At 41.9% G+C, this 20,888-nt stretch overlaps 1 protein-coding gene across 1 annotated transcript in view; it reads left to right on the top strand.

Annotated features, from left to right (window-relative positions):
* The first annotated feature begins 1,299 nt into the window (after positions 1–1,299).
* Positions 1,300–20,888, top strand: part of UBASH3A (ubiquitin associated and SH3 domain containing A) — a 71,897-nt gene continuing 52,308 nt past the window's right edge. Inside the window, exons 1-4 of the mRNA XM_075847248.1 lie at positions 1,300–1,406; positions 9,366–9,419; positions 16,849–17,035; positions 17,366–17,558. Of these exons, the coding sequence (XP_075703363.1) occupies positions 1,300–1,406; positions 9,366–9,419; positions 16,849–17,035; positions 17,366–17,558 (541 nt within the window). The remainder of the gene's footprint in view (positions 1,407–9,365; positions 9,420–16,848; positions 17,036–17,365; positions 17,559–20,888) is intronic.

Genomic DNA, 20,888 nt, shown 5'->3' with positions numbered 1-20,888 from the left:
GGTATGTGTGGTATGGAGGAGCCATAGGAGGGGGCATGTGTGGTATGGAGGAGCCATAGGAGGGGGCATGTGTGGTATGGAGGAGCCATAGGAGGGGGCATGTGTGGTATGGAGGAGCCATAAGAGGGGGTATGTGTGGTATGGAGGAGCCATAGGAGGGGGCATGTGTGGTATGGAGGAGCCATAAGAGGGGGTATGTGTGGTATGGAGGAGCCATAGGAGGGGGTATGTGTGGTATGGAGGAGCCATAAGAGGGGGTATGTGTGGTATGGAGAAGCCATAGGAGGGGGCATGTGTGGTATGGAGGAGCCATAAGAGGGGGTATGTGTGGTATGGAGGAGCCATAGGAGGGGGCATGTGTGGTATGGAGGAGCCATAAGAGGGGGCATGTGTGGTATGGAGGAGCCATAGGAGGGGGCATGTGTGGTATGGAGGAGCCATAGGAGGGGGCATGTGTGGTATGGAGGAGCCATAAGAGGGGGCATGTGTGGTATGGAGGAGACATAGGAGGGGGTATGTGTGGTATGGAGGAGCCATAAGAGGGGGTATGTGTGGTATGGAGAAGCCATAGGAGGGGGCATGTGTGGTATGGAGGAGCCATAAGAGGGGGTATGTGTGGTATGGAGGAGCCATAGGAGGGGGCATGTGTGGTATGGAGGAGCCATAAGAGGGGGCATGTATGGTATGGAGGAGCCATAGGAGGGGGTATGTGTGGTATGGAGGAGCCATAAGAGGGGGTATGTGTGGTATGGAGAAGCCATAGGAGGGGGCATGTGTGGTATGGAGGAGCCATAAGAGGGGGTATGTGTGGTATGGAGGAGCCATAGGAGGGGGTATGTGTGGTATGGAGGAGCCATAGGAGGGGGCATGTGTGGTATGGAGGAGCCATAAGAGGGGGTATGTGTGGTATGGAGGAGCCATAGGAGGGGGCATGTGTGGTATGGAGGAGCCATAGGAGGGGGCATGTGTGGTATGGAGGAGCCATAAGAGGGGGTATGTGTGGTATGGAGGAGACATAGGAGGGGGTATGTGTGGTATGGAGGAGACATAAGAGGGGGTATGTGTGGTATGGAGGAGCCATAAGAGGGGGTATGTGTGGTATGGAGGAGCCATAGGAGGGGGCATGTGTGGTATGGAGGAGCCATAGGAGGGGGCATGTGTGGTATGGAGGATATATATTACATATATATACGGTGACACATTCACTTCTTGTGATCTTATCTATATTTGTGAGTGAGGCAGTCAGGAGCTCACACCTCCTCCTCTGTGCACAGGATGTCACATACCTCCTGCTGTAGCATGGCTGAGGCTGTGGCCCCGCTCTATTCCAAAATCCGAAGTAGAACGAGGGCAGAGGCCACAATCGTAGAAGCTCTTGTGCGCCAAGGATTCCCAGAGCATCAAGTGTGAGTATAACCTGACAAAGGTGGGAGACCAGGAATGGGACGAGCTCATATGGTGCCCAAGGCAGAGGATTCAGAATGCTCTTCCTCAACCCCCGATCCCTTATAACATAATCACTGCCGGATATACGATTGTTCAGTCCACAACTATCTGCCCTGATTCACCCGGTAACACGTATGTTCTGCTAAACATGTATGTAATGTCTGTGCATGTGATGTATATATGTAATGTCTGTGTATGTAATGTATATATGTAATGTCTGTGTATGTAATGTATATATGTAATGTCTGTGCATGTAATGTATATATGTAATGTCTGTGCATGTGATGTATATATGTAATGTCTGTGTATGTAATGTATATATGTAATGTCTGTGCATGTGATGTATATATGTAATGTCTGTGCATGTAATGTATATAGGTGATGTCTGTGCATGTGATGTATATATGTAATGTCTGTGCATGTGATGTATATATGTAATGTCTGTGTATGTAATGTATATATGTAATGTCTGTGCATGTGATGTATATATGAAATGTCTGTGCATGTGATGTATATATGTAATGTCTGTGCATATGATGTATATATGTAATGTCTGTGTATGTAATGTATATATGTAATGTCTGTGCATGTAATGTATATATGTAATGTCTGTGTATGTAATGTATATATGTAATGTCTGTGTATGTAATGTATATATGTAATGTCTGTGCATGTGATGTATATATGTAATGTCTGTGCATGTAATGTATATATGTAATGTCTGTGTATGTAATGTATATATGTAATGTCTGTGTATGTAATGTATATATGTAATGTCTGTGCATATGATGTATATATGTAATGTCTGTGCATGTAATGTATATATGTAATGTCTGTGCATGTGATGTATATATGTAATGTCTGTGTATGTAATGTATATATGTAATGTCTGTGTATGTAATGTATATATGTAATGTCTGTGTATGTAATGTATATATGTAATGTCTGTGCATGTGATGTATATATGTAATGTCTGTGCATGTGATGTATATATGTAATGTCTGTGCATGTAATGTATATATGAAATGTCTGTGCATGTGATGTATATATGTAATGTCTGTGCATGTAATGTATATAGGTGATGTCTGTGTATGTAATGTATATATGTAATGTCTGTGCATGTAATGTATATATGTAATGTCTGTGTATGTAATGTATATATGTAATGTCTGTGCATGTAATGTATATATGAAATGTCTGTGCATGTGATGTATATATGTAATGTCTGTGCATGTAATGTATATAGGTGATGTCTGTGCATGTGATGTATATATGTAATGTCTGTGCATGTAATGTATATAGGTGATGTCTGTGTATGTAATGTATATATGTAATGTCTGTGCATATGATGTATATATGTAATGTCTGTGTATGTAATGTATATATGTAATGTCTGTGCATGTAATGTATATATGAAATGTCTGTGCATGTGATGTATATATGTAATGTCTGTGCATGTAATGTATATAGGTGATGTCTGTGTATGTAATGTATATATGTAATGTCTGTGCATATGATGTATATATGTAATGTCTGTGCATGTAATGTATATAGGTGATGTCTGTGCATGTAATGTATATATGTGATGTCTGTGCATGTGATGTATATATGAAATGTCTGTGCATATGATGTATATATGTAATGTCTGTGCATGTAATGTATATATGTAATGTCTGTGCATGTAATGTATATAGGTGATGTCTGTGCATGTAATGTATATATGTAATGTCTGTGCATATGATGTATATATGTAATGTCTGTGCATGTAATGTATATATGTAATGTCTGTGCATGTAATGTATATAGGTGATGTCTGTGCATGTAATGTATATAGGTGATGTCTGTGCATGTGATGTATATATGTAATGTCTGTGCATGTGATGTATATATGTAATGTCTGTGCATGTAATGTATATATGTAATGTCTGTGCATGTAATGTATATATGTAATGTCTGTGTATGTAATGTATATATGTAATGTCTGTGTATGTAATGTATATATGTAATGTCTGTGCATGTAATGTATATATGTAATGTCTGTGCATGTAATGTATATATGTAATGTCTGTGCATGTGATGTATATATGTAATGTCTGTGCATGTAATGTATATATGTAATGTCTGTGCATGTAATGTATATATGTAATGTCTGTGTATGTAATGTATATATGTAATGTCTGTGTATGTAATGTATATATGTAATGTCTGTGCATATGATGTATATATGTAATGTCTGTGCATGTAATGTATATATGTAATGTCTGTGCATATGATGTATATATGTAATGTCTGTGCATGTAATGTATATAGGTGATGTCTGTGCATGTAATGTATATATGTGATGTCTGTGCATGTGATGTATATATGAAATGTCTGTGCATATGATGTATATATGTAATGTCTGTGCATGTAATGTATATATGTAATGTCTGTGCATGTAATGTATATAGGTGATGTCTGTGCATGTAATGTATATATGTAATGTCTGTGCATATGATGTATATATGTAATGTCTGTGCATGTAATGTATATATGTAATGTCTGTGCATGTAATGTATATAGGTGATGTCTGTGCATGTAATGTATATAGGTGATGTCTGTGCATGTGATGTATATATGTAATGTCTGTGCATGTGATGTATATATGTAATGTCTGTGCATGTAATGTATATATGTAATGTCTGTGCATGTAATGTATATATGTAATGTCTGTGTATGTAATGTATATATGTAATGTCTGTGTATGTAATGTATATATGTAATGTCTGTGCATGTAATGTATATATGTAATGTCTGTGCATGTAATGTATATATGTAATGTCTGTGCATGTGATGTATATATGTAATGTCTGTGCATGTAATGTATATATGTAATGTCTGTGCATGTAATGTATATATGTAATGTCTGTGTATGTAATGTATATATGTAATGTCTGTGTATGTAATGTATATATGTAATGTCTGTGCATATGATGTATATATGTAATGTCTGTGCATGTAATGTATATATGTAATGTCTGTGCATATGATGTATATATGTAATGTCTGTGCATGTAATGTATATAGGTGATGTCTGTGCATGTAATGTATATATGTAATGTCTGTGCATGTAATGTATATATGTAATGTCTGTGCATATGATGTATATATGTAATGTCTGTGTATGTAATGTATATATGTAATGTCTGTGCATGTAATGTATATATGTAATGTCTGTGCATGTGATGTATATAGGTGATGTCTGTGTATGTAATGTATATATGTAATGTCTGTGCATATGATGTATATATGTAATGTCTGTGTATGTAATGTATATATGTAATGTCTGTGCATGTAATGTATATATGTAATGTCTGTGCATGTAATGTGTATATGTAATGTCTGTGTATGTAATGTATATAGGTGATGTCTGTGCATGTGATGTATATATGTAATGTCTGTGCATGTGATGTATATATGTAATGTCTGTGCATGTAATGTATATATGTAATGTCTGTGTATGTAATGTATATATGTAATGTCTGTGTATGTAATGTATATATGTAATGTCTGTGTATGTAATGTATATATGTAATGTCTGTGCATGTAATGTATATATGTAATGTCTGTGTATGTAATGTATATAGGTGATGTCTGTGCATGTAATGTATATATGTAATGTCTGTGCATGTAATGTATATAGGTGATGTCTGTGCATGTAATGTATATATGTAATGTCTGTGCATGTAATGTATATATGTAATGTCTGTGTATGTAATGTATATAGGTGATGTCTGTGCATGTAATGTATATATGTAATGTCTGTGCATGTAATGTATATAGGTGATGTCTGTGCATGTAATGTATATATGTAATGTCTGTGCATGTAATGTATATATGTAATGTCTGTGTATGTAATGTATATATGTAATGTCTGTGCATGTAATGTATATATGGAATGTCTGTGCATGTAATGTATATATGTAATGTCTGTGCATGTAATGTATATATGTAATGTCTGTGCATATGATGTATATATGTAATGTCTGTGTATGTAATGTATATATGTAATGTCTGTGCATGTAATGTATATATGTAATGTCTGTGCATGTAATGTGTATATGTAATGTCTGTGTATGTAATGTATATAGGTGATGTCTGTGCATGTAATGTATATATGTAATGTCTGTGCATGTAATGTATATATGTAATGTCTGTGCATGTAATGTATATATGTAATGTCTGTGCATGTAATGTATATATGTAATGTCTGTGTATGTAATGTATATAGGTGATGTCTGTGTATGTAATGTATATAGGTGATGTCTGTGCATGTGATGTATATATGTAATGTCTGTGCATGTGATGTATATATGTAATGTCTGTGCATGTAATGTATATATGTAATGTCTGTGTATGTAATGTATATATGTAATGTCTGTGTATGTAATGTATATATGTAATGTCTGTGTATGTAATGTATATATGTAATGTCTGTGCATGTAATGTATATATGTAATGTCTGTGTATGTAATGTATATAGGTGATGTCTGTGCATGTGATGTATATATGTAATGTCTGTGTATGTGATGTATATATGTAATGTCTGTGCATGTAATGTATATATGTAATGTCTGTGCATGTAATGTATATATGTAATGTCTGTGCATGTAATGTATATATGTAATGTCTGTGTATGTAATGTATATAGGTGATGTCTGTGCATGTAATGTATATATGTAATGTCTGTGCATGTAATGTATATAGGTGATGTCTGTGCATGTGATGTATATATGTAATGTCTGTGTATGTAATGTATATATGTAATGTCTGTGCATATGATGTATATATGTAATGTCTGTGCATGTAAGGGTATGTTCACACCGCGGGGGTCCGTAATGGCTGAAATTACGGGGATGTTTCAGCCTGAAAACATCCCCGTAATTTCAGCCGTACCGGCATGTGCAGGCGCTTGAACGCCGCGTCAATTACGGCCGTAATTAGCGCTGCTATTCATTGGAGTCAATGAATAGCGGCTCCAATTACGGCCAAAGAAGTGACAGGTCACTTCCTCTACGCGGGCGTCAATTTACGCGCCGTCATTTGACAGCGGCGCGTAAATATACGCCTCGTGTGAACAGACAAACGTCTGCCCATTGCTTTCAATGGGCAGATGTTTGTCAGCGCTATTGAGGCGCTATTTTCAGACGTAATTCGGGGCAAAAACGCCCGAATTACGTCCGTAAATAGGCCGTGTGAACATACCCTTATGTATATATGTAATGTCTGTGCATGTGATGTATATAGGTGATGTCTGTGCATATGATGTATATATGTAATGTCTGTGCATGTAATGTATATATGTAATGTCTGTGCATGTAATGTATATATGTAATGTCTGTGCATATGATGTATATATGTAATGTCTGTGCATGTAATGTATATATGTAATGTCTGTGTATGTAATGTATATAGGTGATGTCTGTGTATGTAATGTATATATGTAATGTCTGTGCATGTAATGTATATATGTAATGTCTGTGCATGTAATGTATATATGTAATGTCTGTGCATGTAATGTATATATGTAATGTCTGTGCATGTGATGTATATATGTAATGTCTGTGTATGTAATGTATATATGTAATGTCTGTGCATGTGATGTATATATGTAATGTCTGTGCATGTAATGTATATATGTAATGTCTGTGCATGTAATGTATATATGTAATGTCTGTGTATGTAATGTATATATGTAATGTCTGTGCATGTAATGTATATATGTAATGTCTGTGCATGTAATGTATATAGGTGATGTCTGTGCATGTAATGTATATATGTAATGTCTGTGCATGTGATGTATATATGAAATGTCTGTGCATGTGATGTATATATGTAATGTCTGTGCATATGATGTATATATGTAATGTCTGTGCATGTAATGTATATATGTAATGTCTGTGTATGTAATGTATATAGGTGATGTCTGTGTATGTAATGTATATATGTAATGTCTGTGCATGTAATGTATATATGTAATGTCTGTGCATGTAATGTATATATGTAATGTCTGTGCATGTAATGTATATATGTAATGTCTGTGCATGTGATGTATATATGTAATGTCTGTGTATGTAATGTATATATGTAATGTCTGTGCATGTGATGTATATATGTAATGTCTGTGCATGTAATGTATATAGGTGATGTCTGTGCATGTAATGTATATAGGTGATGTCTGTGCATGTGATGTATATATGTAATGTCTGTGCATGTAATGTATATATGTAATGTCTGTGCATGTGATGTATATATGTAATGTCTGTGTATGTAATGTATATATGTAATGTCTGTGCATGTGATGTATATATGTAATGTCTGTGCATGTGATGTATATAGGTGATGTCTGTGTATGTAATGTATATATGTAATGTCTGTGCATGTGATGTATATATGTAATGTCTGTGTATGTAATGTATATAGGTGATGTCTGTGCATGTGATGTATATAGGTGATGTCTGTGCATGTAATGTATATATGTAATGTCTGTGCATGTAATGTGTATATGTAATGTCTGTGCATGTAATGTATATAGGTGATGTCTGTGCATGTGATGTATATAGGTGATGTCTGTGTATGTAATGTATATACGTAATGTCTGTGCATGTAATGTATATATGTAATGTCTGTGCATGTGATGTATATATGTAATGTCTGTGCATGTAATGTATATAGGTGATGTCTGTGCATGTGATGTATATAGGTGATGTCTGTGTATGTAATGTATATACGTAATGTCTGTGCATGTAATGTATATATGTAATGTCTGTGTATGTAATGTATATATGTAATGTCTGTGTATGTAATGTATATAGGTGATGTCTGTGCATGTGATGTATATATGTAATGTCTGTGCATGTGATGTATATATGTAATGTCTGTGCATGTGATGTATATAGGTGATGTCTGTGTATGTAATGTATATATGTAATGTCTGTGCATGTGATGTATATATGTAATGTCTGTGCATGTAATGTATATAGGTGATGTCTGTGTATGTAATGTATATATGTAATGTCTGTGCATGTAATGTATATATGAAATGTCTGTGCATGTAATGTATATATGAAATGCCTGTGCATGTGATGTATATATGCATATAAGATGTGTGGATCTCATGTCTGATCACAATGTAATTATATTATATATCAGTGATGTCAGTAACAGGGGGCGGGGCTGTGACAACCTCTGACACATGATATACAGGCTGGTTGTCAGTAGTAATAGTTGAATAGCTGTGACTGTATATAAGATGTGTGGATCTCATGTCTGATCACATGTAAAATATATTATATATCAGTGATGTCAGTAACAGGGGGCGGGGCTGTGACAACCTCTCACACATGATATACAGGCTGGTTGTCAGTAGTAATAGATGAATAGCTGTGACTGTATATAAGATGTGTGGATCTCATGTCTGATCACAATGTAATTATATTATATATCAGTGATGTCAGTAACAGGGGGCGGGGCTGTGACAACCTCTCACACATGATATACAGGCTGGTTGTCAGTAGTAATAGATGAATAGCTGTGACTGTATATAAGATGTGTGGATCTCATGTCTGATCACATGTAATTATAATATATATCAGTGATGTCAGTAACAGGGGGCGGGGCTGTGACAACCTCTCACACATGATATACAGGCTGGTTGTCAGTAGTAATAGATGAATAGCTGTGACTGTATATAAGATGTGTGGATCTCATGTCTGATCACAATGTAATTATATTATATATCAGTGATGTCAGTAACAGGGGGCGGGGCTGTGACAACCTCTCAAACATGATATACAGGCCGGTTGTCAGTAGTAATAGATGAATAGCTGTTACTGTATATAAGATGTGTGGATCTCATGTCTGATACAATTCTCTTTCAGGTACAAGGCTCTTGCTGCTACGGGGTGGAGTTCGGTCCCGGATGCAGCTTTGTGGTGAGTGTAATGACTCCTGTTCTCTGTCCTGTAATGTGTTATATCTTATGTGGGAAAACATTTAGGGGACTCGGTTCACATCCCTCACTGCAGTGTCACAGTAGTAGGACTGTGTAGATGGATGTGGTGGGAAGTAGGACTGTGCAAATAGATGAGGTGAGAAGTCGGACTAAGCAGATGGAAGAGGTGAAAAGTAGGACTGTGTAGATGATTGAGCTAGGAAGTAGGACTGTGCAGATGCATGATGTGAGAAGTAGGACTATGCAGATGGATGAGGTAGGAAGTAGGACTGTGCAGATGGATGAGGTAGGAAGTAGGACTGTGTAGATGAATGTGGTGGGAAGTAGGACTGTGTAGATGGATGTGGTGGGAAGTAGGACTGTGCCGATGGATGTGGTGGGAAGTAGGACTGTGTAGATGGATGAGCTGGGAAATAGGACTGTGCGGATGAATGTGGTGGGAAGTAGGACTGTGTAGATGGATTAGGTAGGAAGTAGGACTGTGCAGATGGATGTGGTGGGTAGTAGGACTGTGCAGATGGATGTGGTGGGAAGTAGGACTGTGCAGATGGATTTGATGGGAAGTAGGACTGTGCAGATGGATGTGGCGAGAAGTAGGACTGTGCAGATGGATGAGGTAGGAAGTAGGACTGTGCATATGGATGTGGTGGGAAGTAGGACTGTGCAGATGGATGTGGTGGGAAGTAGGACTGTGATGATGGATTTGATGGGAAGTAGGACTGTGCAGATGGATGTGGTGGGAAGTAGGACTGTGCAGATGGATTTGGTGGGAAGTAGGACTGTGCAGATGGCTTTGATGGGAAGTAGGACTGTGCAGATGGATGTGGTGAGAAGTAGGACTGTGCAGATGGATGAGGTAGGTAGTAGGACTATGCAGATGGATGAGGTAGGAAGTTGGACTGTGTAGATGGATGTGGTGGGAAGTGGGACTGTGTAGATGGATGTGGTGGGAAGTAGGACTATGCAGATGGATGAGGTAGGAGTAGAACTGTGCAGATGGATGATGTGAGAAGTAGGACTGTGCAAATGGATGTGGTGAGAAGTAGGACTGTGTAGATGAATGAGGTAGGAAGTAGAATTGAGCAGATGAATGAGGTAGGAAGTAGGACTGTGCAGATGGATGAAGTAGGAAGTAGGACTGTGCAAATGGATGTGGTGAGAAGTAGGACTGTGCAGATGAATGTGGTGGGAAGTAGGACAATGTAGATGTCTGAGGTAGGAATTAGTACTGTGTAGATGGATGTGGTGGGAAGTAGGACTGTGTAGATGGATGAGGTGGGAAGTAGGACTGTTCAAATGGGTGTGGTGGGAAGTAGGACTGTGCAGATGGATGTGGTGGGAAGTAGGACTGTGTAGATGGATTTGGTGGGAAGTAGGACAGTGCGGATGGATGAGGTAGGAAGTAGGACTGTGCAGATGGATGTGGTAGGAAGAAGGACTGTGCAGATGGATGGGGTGGGAAGTAGGACTGTGTAGATTGATGTGGTGGGAAGTAGGACTGTGCAGATGAATGTGGTGGGAAGTGGGACTGCGTAGATGGATGTGGTGGGAAGTATGACTGTGTAGATGGATGTGATGGGAAGTGGGACTGCGTAGATGGATGTGGTGGGAAGTATGACTGTGTAGATGGATGTGATGGGAAGTGGGACTGTGTAGATGGATGAGTTAGGAAGTAGGACTGTGCAGATGGATGAGAAGTAGGACTGTGCAGATGGATAATTTGAGAAGTAGGACTGTTCAGATGGATGAGGTAGGAAGTAGGACTGTGCAGATGGATGATGTAGGAAGTAGGACTGTGTAGATGGATGTGGTGGGAAGTAGGACAGAGTAGATGGATGTGGTGGGAAGTAGGACAGCGTAGATGGATGTGGTGTGAAGTAGGACTGTGCAGATGGCTGTGGTGGGAAGTAGGACTGTGTAGATGGATCAGGTAGGAATTAGTAAGACTGTGCAGATGGATAATGTGGTAAGTAGGACTGTGTAGATGGATGAGGTGGGAAGTAGGACTGTTCAAATGGATGTGGTGGGAAGTAGGACTGTGCAGATGGATGTGGTGGGAAGTAGGACTGTGTAGATGGATGTGGTGGGAAGTAGGACTGTGCAGATGGATGAGGTAGGAAGTAGGACTGTGCAGATGGATGTGGTAGGAAGTAGGACTGGGTAGATGGATGAGGTGGGAAGTAGGACTGTGTAGATGGATGTGGTGGGAAGTGTGACTGTGTAGTTGGATGTGGTGGGAAGTAGGACTGTGCAGATATGAGGTGAGATGTAGGATTGTGCAGATGGATGAGGTAGGAAGTAGGACTGTGCAGATGGATGAGGTAGAAAGTAGGACTGTGCAGATGGATGATGTAGGAAGTAGGACTGTGTAGATGGATGTGGTGGGAAGTGGGACTGTGTAGATGGATGTGGTGGAAAGTAGGACTGTGCAGATGGATGAGAAGTAGGACTGTGCAGATGGATAATTTGAGAAGTAGGACTGTGCAGATGGATGAGGTAGGAAGTAGGACTGTGCAGATGGATGATGTAGGAAGTAGGACAGCGTAGATGGATGTGGTGGGAAGTAGGACAGCGTAGATGGATGTGGTGGGAAGTAGGACTGTGCAGATGAATGAGGTAGGAAGTAGAATTGAGCAGATGAATGAGGTAGGAAGTAGGACTGTGCAGATGGATGAAGTAGGAAGTAGGACTGTGCAAATGAATGTGGTGAGAAGTAGGACTGTGTAGATGAATGAGGTAGGAAGTAGGACTCTGCAGATGAATGTGGTGGGAAGTAGGACTATGTAGATGGCTGAGGTAGGAATTAGTACTGTGTAGATGGATGTGGTGGGAAGTAGGACTGTGTAGATGGATGAGGTGGGAAGTAGGACTGTTCAAATGGGTGTGGTGGGAAGTAGGACTGTGCAGATGGATGTGGTGGGAAGTAGGACTGTGTAGATGGATGTGGTGGGAAGTAGGACAGTGCAGATAGATGAGGTAGGAAGTAGGACTGTGCAGATGGATGTGGTAGGAAGTAGGACTGGGTAGATGGATGTGGTGGGAAGTAGGACTGTGTAGATGGATGTGGTGGGAAGTTTGACTGTGTAGATGGATGTGGTAGGAAGTAGGACTGGGTAGATGGATGAGGTGGGAAGTAGGACTGTGTAGATGGATGTGGTGGGAAGTGTGACTGTGTAGTTGGATGTGGTGGGAAGTAGGACTGTGCAGATATGAGGTGAGATGTAGGATTGTGCAGATGGATGAGGTAGGAAGTAGGACTGTGCAGATGGATGAGGTAGAAAGTAGGACTGTGTAGATGGATGTGGTAGGAAGAAGGACTGTGCAGATGGATGGGGTGGGAAGTAGGACTGTGTAGATGGATGTGGTGGGAAGTGGGACTGCGTAGATGGATGTGGTGGGAAGTATGACTGTGTAGATGGATGTGATGGGAAGTGGGACTGTGTAGATGGATGAGGTAGGAAGTAGGACTGTGCAGATGGATGAGGTAGGAAGTAGGACTGTGCAGATGGATGAGGTAGGAAGTAGGACTGTGCAGATGAATGATGTAGGAAGTAGGACTGTGTAGATGGATGTGGTGGGAAGTAGGACAGCGTAGATGGATGTGGTGGGAAGTAGGACAGCGTAGATGGATGTGGTGGGAAGTAGGACTGTGTAGATGGATCAGGTAGGAATTAGTAAGACTGTGCAAATGGATAAGGTGGTAAGTAGGACTGTGCAGATGGATGAGGTAGGATGTAGAACTGTGTAGATGGATGAGGTGGGAAGTAGGACTGTGTAGATGGATGAGGTGGGAAGTAGTACTGTGCAGATGGCTGTGGTGGGAAGTAGGACTGTGCAGATGGATGTGGTGGGAAGTAGGACTGTGTAGATGGATGTGGTGGGAAGTAGGACTTTGCAGATAGATGAGGTAGGAAGTAAGACTATGCAGATGGATAAGGTGGTAAGTAGGACTGTGCAGATGGATTAGGTAGGAAGTAGGACTGTGTAGATGGATGTGGTGGGAAGTAGGACTGTGCAGATGGATCAGGTGGGAAGTGGGACTGTGTAGATGGATGAGGTAGGAAGTAGTACTGTGTAGATGGATGTGGTGGGAAGTAGGACTGTGTAGATGGATGAGGTAGGAAGTAGGACTGTGCAGATGGATGTGGTGGGAAGTAGGACTGTGCAGATGGATGTGGTGGGAAGTAGGACTGTGCAGATGGATGTGGTGGGAAGTAAGACTGTGCAGATGGATGTGATGGAAAGTAGGACTGTGCAGATGGATGTGGTGTGAAGTAGGACTGTGCAGATGGATGAGGTAGGAAGTAGGACTGTGTAGATGGATGTGGTGGGAAGTGGGACTGCATAGATGGATGTGGTGGGAAGTTGGACTGTGTAGATGAATGTGGTGGGAAGTAGGACTGTGTAGATGAATGTGGTGGGAATTAGGACTGTGTAGATGGATGAGGTAGGAATTAGTACTGTGTAGATGGATGTGGTGGGAAGTAGGACTGTGTAGATTGATGAGGTAGGAAGTAGGACTGTTCAAATAGATGTGGTGGGAAGTAGGACTGTGCAGATGGATGTGGTGGGAAGTAGGACTGTGTAGATGGATGTGGTGGGAAGTAGGACTGTGCAGATGGATGAGGTAGGATGTAGAACTGTGTAGATCGATGAGGTGGGAAGTAGGACTGCTTAGATGGATGTGGTGGGAAGTGGGACTGTGTAGATGGATGTGGTGGGAAGTAGGACTGTGTAGATGGATGTGGTGGGAAGTGGAATTGTGTAGATGAATGTGGTGGGAAGTTGGACTGTGCAGATAGATGAGGTAGGAGTTGGACTGTGCAGATGGATGAGGTAGGAAGTAGGACTGTGCAGATGGATTAGGTAGGAAGTAGGCCTGGTTAGATGGATGTGGTGGGAAGTAGGACTGTGCAGATGGATGAGGTGGGAAGTAGGACTGTGTAGATGAATGTGGTGGGAAGTAGGACTGTGTAGATATATGTGGTGGGAAGTAGGACTGTGTAGATGGATGAGGTAGGAATTAGTACTGTGTAGATGAATGTGGTGGGAAGTGGGACTGTGTTGATGGATGTGGTGGGAATTAGGACTGTGTAGATGAATGTGGTGGGAAGTAGGACTGTGCAGATGGATGTGGTGGGAAGTAAGACTGTGCAGATGGATGTGATGGAAAGTAGGACTGTGCAGATGGATGTGGTGTGAAGTAGGACTGTGCAGATGGATGAGGTAGGAAGTAGGACTGTGTAGATGGATGTGGTGGGAAGTGGGACTGCATAGATGGATGTGGTGGGAAGTTGGACTGTGTAGATGAATGTGGTGGGAAGTAGGACTGTGTAGATGAATGTGGTGGGAATTAGGACTGTGTAGATGGATGAGGTAGGAATTAGTACTGTGTAGATGGATGTGGTGGGAAGTAGGACTGTGTAGATTGATGAGGTAGGAAGTAGGACTGTTCAAATCGATGTGGTGGGAAGTAGGACTGTGCAGATGGATGTGGTGGGAAGTAGGACTGTGTAGATGGATGTGGTGGGAAGTAGGACTGTGCAGATGGATGAGGTAGGATGTAGAACTGTGTAGATCGATGAGGTGGGAAGTAGGACTGCTTAGATGGATGTGGTGGGAAGTGGGACTGTGTAGATGGATGTGGTGGGAAGTAGGACTGTGTAGATGGATGTGGTGGGAAGTGGAATTGTGTAGATGAATGTGGTGGGAAGTTGGACTGTGCAGATAGATGAGGTAGGAGTTGGACTGTGCAGATGGATGAGGTAGGAAGTAGGACTGTGCAGATGGATTAGGTAGGAAGTAGGCCTGGTTAGATGGATGTGGTGGGAAGTAGGACTGTGCAGATGGATGAGGTGGGAAGTAGGACTGTGTAGATGAATGTGGTGGGAAGTAGGACTGTGTAGATATATGTGGTGGGAAGTAGGACTGTGTAGATGGATGAGGTAGGAATTAGTACTGTGTAGATGAATGTGGTGGGAAGTGGGACTGTGTTGATGGATGTGGTGGGAATTAGGACTGTGTAGATGAATGTGGTGGGAAGTAGGACTGTGCAGATGGGAAAGGGCCGAATATTGATGTTTCTGACGCCTTGCTACGATATTAACCCACGTGTTTGCGGGGCTTTCCGGGAATGTGTCATGGGTGGACATCGGGGGAGATGTTGGTGTCTGGGCAGTAGAACTCCTATACGTGGTTTATAGGGTGAGGTAGTCCCTGTCCAGCCTGACTGCAGTATTGTCCCTGCTCATCTAACTAATTGTATTGTTCCCCACATCGAACCTGTTCGGCCCTTTAGCTGTTAGTGTTCTTCATGACTTCATTATTTATATTATAATAGCATCTCTCAGTATTTCTATCATACTTATAATAAACTTATACCTTGTTGCTTCTATCTTTGGCCACTTATGACTGATTGTAACGAAAACATTTTTAGCGAAACTTTCTCACTGCGCTGTTGCGCTTCACTATGCGTTCCAACATAGTTTCCCTTCTCTTCCGGTTTGTCTGTGTTTACAGGTTACCATGACAACGCGCTACTATGCGCTATATTAGGATCTCGTACAAATAAAACATTCTCTAGACATCGTACTATCTCACCATCCCCTGACAACTCCATATCATCTATCCCTTTCATATACCACATATAAAACACTTGTATAAACAATATGTTATTTGTACTAAATGCCGATAATCATTTTGGTTCAGGAACTGAACGGATTAGTTTGCTCATAGACTTACTATACTAAATGTGACATCTAATAACATGTACTATCTGTTAGCAACTCATTTGTTATTGCATTCACCCCATTTTTTCATTTTGTATTATGTTCTTTATGTTATGACATTTGCTGAACTTTGACCTGCTGTTTTTGGCGGTTTTTCTGGCCAGGAGGCTGGTCTGAACTGGCCCAATGAGCTTGATTTCAATTTTGTACATTTGTGTATATATATGTGTCCTCTGTACTATCCCCTTGATATGCCTGATGAAGATGCCAGTCCGGTATCGAAACGCGTAGCATCCATCGTTATTAAACTAATTACATTAAGCAGCGCCGTGTATCCCGTTTTTTCCTCCTTATCTCTGCATGGAGGAGGGCACCCACGGGCCGGTATGTCCTGCCGCATTGTTCATCCTGAGGACATGGTCGATCAGCTGTATATCACATTATTGATATGGACGGTCCCCCAAATACACGCCAAACAGCCAAGTACCAATGTCTAGCGGCCTGCTCGCCATATTGCCGGTCTTGTGACATTATCACCGTTATAACACGCTAGTATCGCCGCCATTCATGGATCGGTTGAGTAACATCAGGGATCGCATCATGTAATAGTCCAGTAACAGACGTGCTGTGAATGTGAGGACCAGAGATGACCTCAATATTAACCCTTCTCTGTCCACACAGGTTACAGGAACATTGGCGGGATCCCTCTCTAGATGATCCAATCCCTCAGGAGTATTTTCTGTACTTGGTTCCCACCGGGCCTCTGGGGACATCACTGCAGGAGTTTCAGGCCGAGAGCCTCAGACTGTGTGGGAAGAACAGAGCTCATGGCCGGTTCCCCCACATAACACTGAGCGACTTCTTCACGGTGAGATCTCCGCACAGGGACATCTAAAACGAACATGCAAACACCTGACTCCACAAAATGTACATCCCAGGGGCCACTATGAGCAGTCGGGGACCTTCAGACCGGGGGTGCTGCTTCCTGGAGGGGGACCCCTTTCTGTTTTATCCGTCGTCCAGTTGTTGGAAGCTGTGGTGGAAACACAACATTTTCTGTCATTTTTAAAGGTCTTCTCCAGGGCTTTTTCTCATGAAGGACACCGGAGGGTGGGGTGGGGGGGGGGGGTCATTGTGCGGCTCAACCTTGACTTCACTTGTTCTGATTCCACTTTATCTCCTTCCTTCTTCTGTCCAGTGTGAAGATGGGAAGGTTGAACGTCTCCATGCTGCGCTCAAGATCACCGGGGACCTCGCCGCTTTTCCTCAGACCATTTCATTGTCCCTGTATTCATCCAGCTCATTCATAGGCTTCTTCTTAAACAAGGCTGCAGCCGACGCCATCAGGAGCTTTGTGGGGGGTTTCTGCCACCAGGTGTCCACTCTGACAGGTGAGGGGTCAATTTATCTTTTTTTCATCCAGCACTGACTCACAGGAGTATTGTCTGAAGTCCCTGCACGTTACTGGTCATGACATTAGTGAATGTTGGTGACTGCCAAAAATGTACGTACCAGCCACGCCAGCGGCCAACCTGCCCAGCCAACATCAAAGGTGGAAAACCATAATACATCTGACGCCTCCATATCTGACCTTCACGTACCCTCCATGTGCCGTCTGGTTGTGCCCATGCGCCACTAAGCCAACCACGGGCATAATGACGATTGTCAATCATTAATATTATTTTATTACAACAATCTCTTCTAGCAGTGGTGACTTATTAATGATTCTATTCCATAGAGCGAGGCCCGAAACCAGAAGGGGTAACGGTAGGAATGGTTCTCCACAATCACTCCCATGGTCTTCCTGCCATGTCTGCACTTTTAATGACCATAACCCAATCGCCGTAACCCAATCACCGTAACCCAATCGCCGTAACCCAATCGCCGTAACCCAATCGCCGAAACCCAATCACTGTAACCCGATCACTGTAACCCAATCACTGTAAGCCAATCATAGTAACCCAATCACAATATCACAATCACTTTACGACAATGACCATAACCCAATCACTTTACCACAGTCACCGCCCCCAAATTACCTTACTCAAATCACAGTAAACCAATCACCTTACCCTATCAACAGAACCCAAATCACTAGAAAACCCAAATAATTGTACCCCAATCAACTCATTCTAATCCCAGTTACCCCAACCAGAGCGGTTCTGATGAATAAGATCCAGTCACCGCGGTGTCCGCTGTTCGTTGTATGATTTAGGACCAGAATCAGTCCTGTATCCCCCTCCATCTATAGGATTATATCAGAGCCTTTCTGTGGACATTCATTCTTCTGGGTGCTAATAGACTGAAGTTTGTGTTCCAGTGGATGATGGGAGTTATCAAGCAGATGCTGAGGGATGTGGGCACATATTTAGTGACATGACATTCACCACATTAGTATTATAGACCAGCGTAGCACGGAGGGCAATCAGATAATGGACGGATCAGATGGGGAGATGACCCACCTAGAGACAAAAGTCCCAGCTAAAGGTCTAAACTTTGCCCCTCTGACCTGTGCCAGTGGTGGCCACTAAATCCACAATGACGGCTGATGATGCGAGAAGGCCGATCGCTTCCGGGGAAAGTTTTATCAGCTACAGTGGATGTGTCTTCATCCAATATGTCTCCACCAGAAAGGAATAGAATATTTACATCTAAATAAGAACCATTGAAGATGAGAGTTCACCAGGCTGCAGGGAGATGCATTGTGGTACTCGATGATGTCACCCACATGAAGTGACAACAGCAGGGAAGAGGAACTACGACTGGCAAAGAACAAGGAAGAACATGATTGAACTGAGACCACGGCAAAATGGTGGCCTAGGTCAAGAATGTTCCGTTAGTCTTCTGTCCCAAAAACACCGTGGGTTCACCAGAATTTCCCATCATTGCAGTCTTTTCACGAGGAAGGTGAGGAACAGAACGGCTACCAACTTCACGGGAACTCGCTTTACATACAGTGAAGGAAATAAGTATTTGATCCCTTGCTGATTTTGTACGTTTGCCCGCTGTCAAAGTCATGAACAGTCTAGAATTTTTAGGCTCGGTTAATTTTACCAGTGAGAGATAGATTATATAAAAAAACAGAAAATCACATAGTCAGAATGATCTCTATTTATTTGCATTGTGCACAGAGAAATAAGTATGTGACCCCCGACCAACCATTAAGAGCTCAGCCTCCTCCAGACCAGTTACTGCTCCAAATCACCTTGGTGCCGGCATTATAGACAGCTCTTACATGGTCACCTGTATAAGAGACTCCTGTCCACAGACTCAATGATCAGTCTGACTCTAACCTCTACAACATGGGCAAGACCAAAGAGCTTTCTAAGGATGTCAGGGACAAGATCATAGACCTGCACAAGGCTGGAATGGGCTACAAAACCATAAGTAAGACGCTGGGTGAGAAGGAGACAACTGTTGGTGCAATAGTAAGAAAATGGAAGACATACAAAATGACTGTCAATCCACATCGATCTGGGGCTCCATGTAAAATCTCACCTCGTGGGGTATCCTTGATCCTCAGGAAGGGGAGAGCTCAGCCGAAAACTACACGGGGGGAACTTGTTAATGATCTCAAGGCAGCTGGGACCACAGTCCCCAAGAAAACCATTGGTAACACATTACAATCCTGCAGTGCCCGCAAGGTCCCCCTGCTCAAGAAGGCACATGTACAGGCCCGTCTGAAGTTTGCAAATGAACATCTGGATGATTCTGAGAGTGATTGGGAGAAGGTGCTGTGGTCAGATGAGACTAAAATTGAGCTCTTTGGCATTAACTCAACTCGCCGTGTTTGGAGGAAGAGAAATGCTGCCTATAACCCAAAGAACACCGTCCCCACTGTCAAGCATGGAGGTGGAAACATTATGTTTTGGGGGTGTTTCTCTGCTAAGGGCACAGGACTACTTCACCGCATCAATGTGAGAATGGATGGAGCCATGTACCGTCAAATCCTGAGTGACAACCTCCTTCCCTCCACCAGGACATTAAAAATGGCTCGTGGCTGCGTCTTCCAGCACGACAATGACCCGAAACATACAGCCAAGGCAACAAAGGAGTGGCTCAAAAAGAAGCACATTAAGGTCATGGAGTGGCCTAGCCAGTCTCCAGACCTTAATCCCATCGAAAACTTATGGAGGGAGCTGAAGATCCGAGTTGCCAAGCGACAGCCTCGAAATCTTAATGATTTACAGATGATCTGTAAAGAGGAGTGGGCCAAAATTCCATCTAACATGTGTGCAAACCTCATCATCAACTACAAAAAACGTCTGACTGCTGTGCTTGCCAACAAGGGTTTTGCCACCAAGTATTAAGTCTTGTTTGCCAAAGGGATCAAATACTTATTTCTCTGTGCACAATGCAAATAAATATAGATTATTCTGACAATGTGATTTTCTTTTTTTTTTTTTATATAATCTATCTCTCACTGGTAAAATTAACCTAGCCTAAAAATTCTAGACTGTTCATGTCTTTGACAGCGGGCAAACTTACAAAATCAGCAAGGGATCAAATACTTATTTCCTTCACTGTAGGTAGATGGGTTCAAATCAAATTACTTGAGGCTCCACCAAGCGATGAACGTCAGTGGTCAAGAACATCAGGTTCACAGAGAAATTCTGGAGTGCCGGACAAATTAGACATTGAAGTCTGTACAAAACCTTCCCATACCCATCGGACTCCCACCGTCCACTGAAACACATGATGGAGGACGTCAGAGCTCCGAA

Source organism: Rhinoderma darwinii (assembly GCF_050947455.1).
Source record: "Rhinoderma darwinii isolate aRhiDar2 chromosome 2 unlocalized genomic scaffold, aRhiDar2.hap1 SUPER_2_unloc_37, whole genome shotgun sequence".
Classification (NCBI taxonomy): Eukaryota; Metazoa; Chordata; class Amphibia; order Anura; family Rhinodermatidae; genus Rhinoderma; species Rhinoderma darwinii.
Note: the sequence above shows the minus strand (reverse complement) of the source record. Positions and strands in the feature narration are given on the sequence as shown.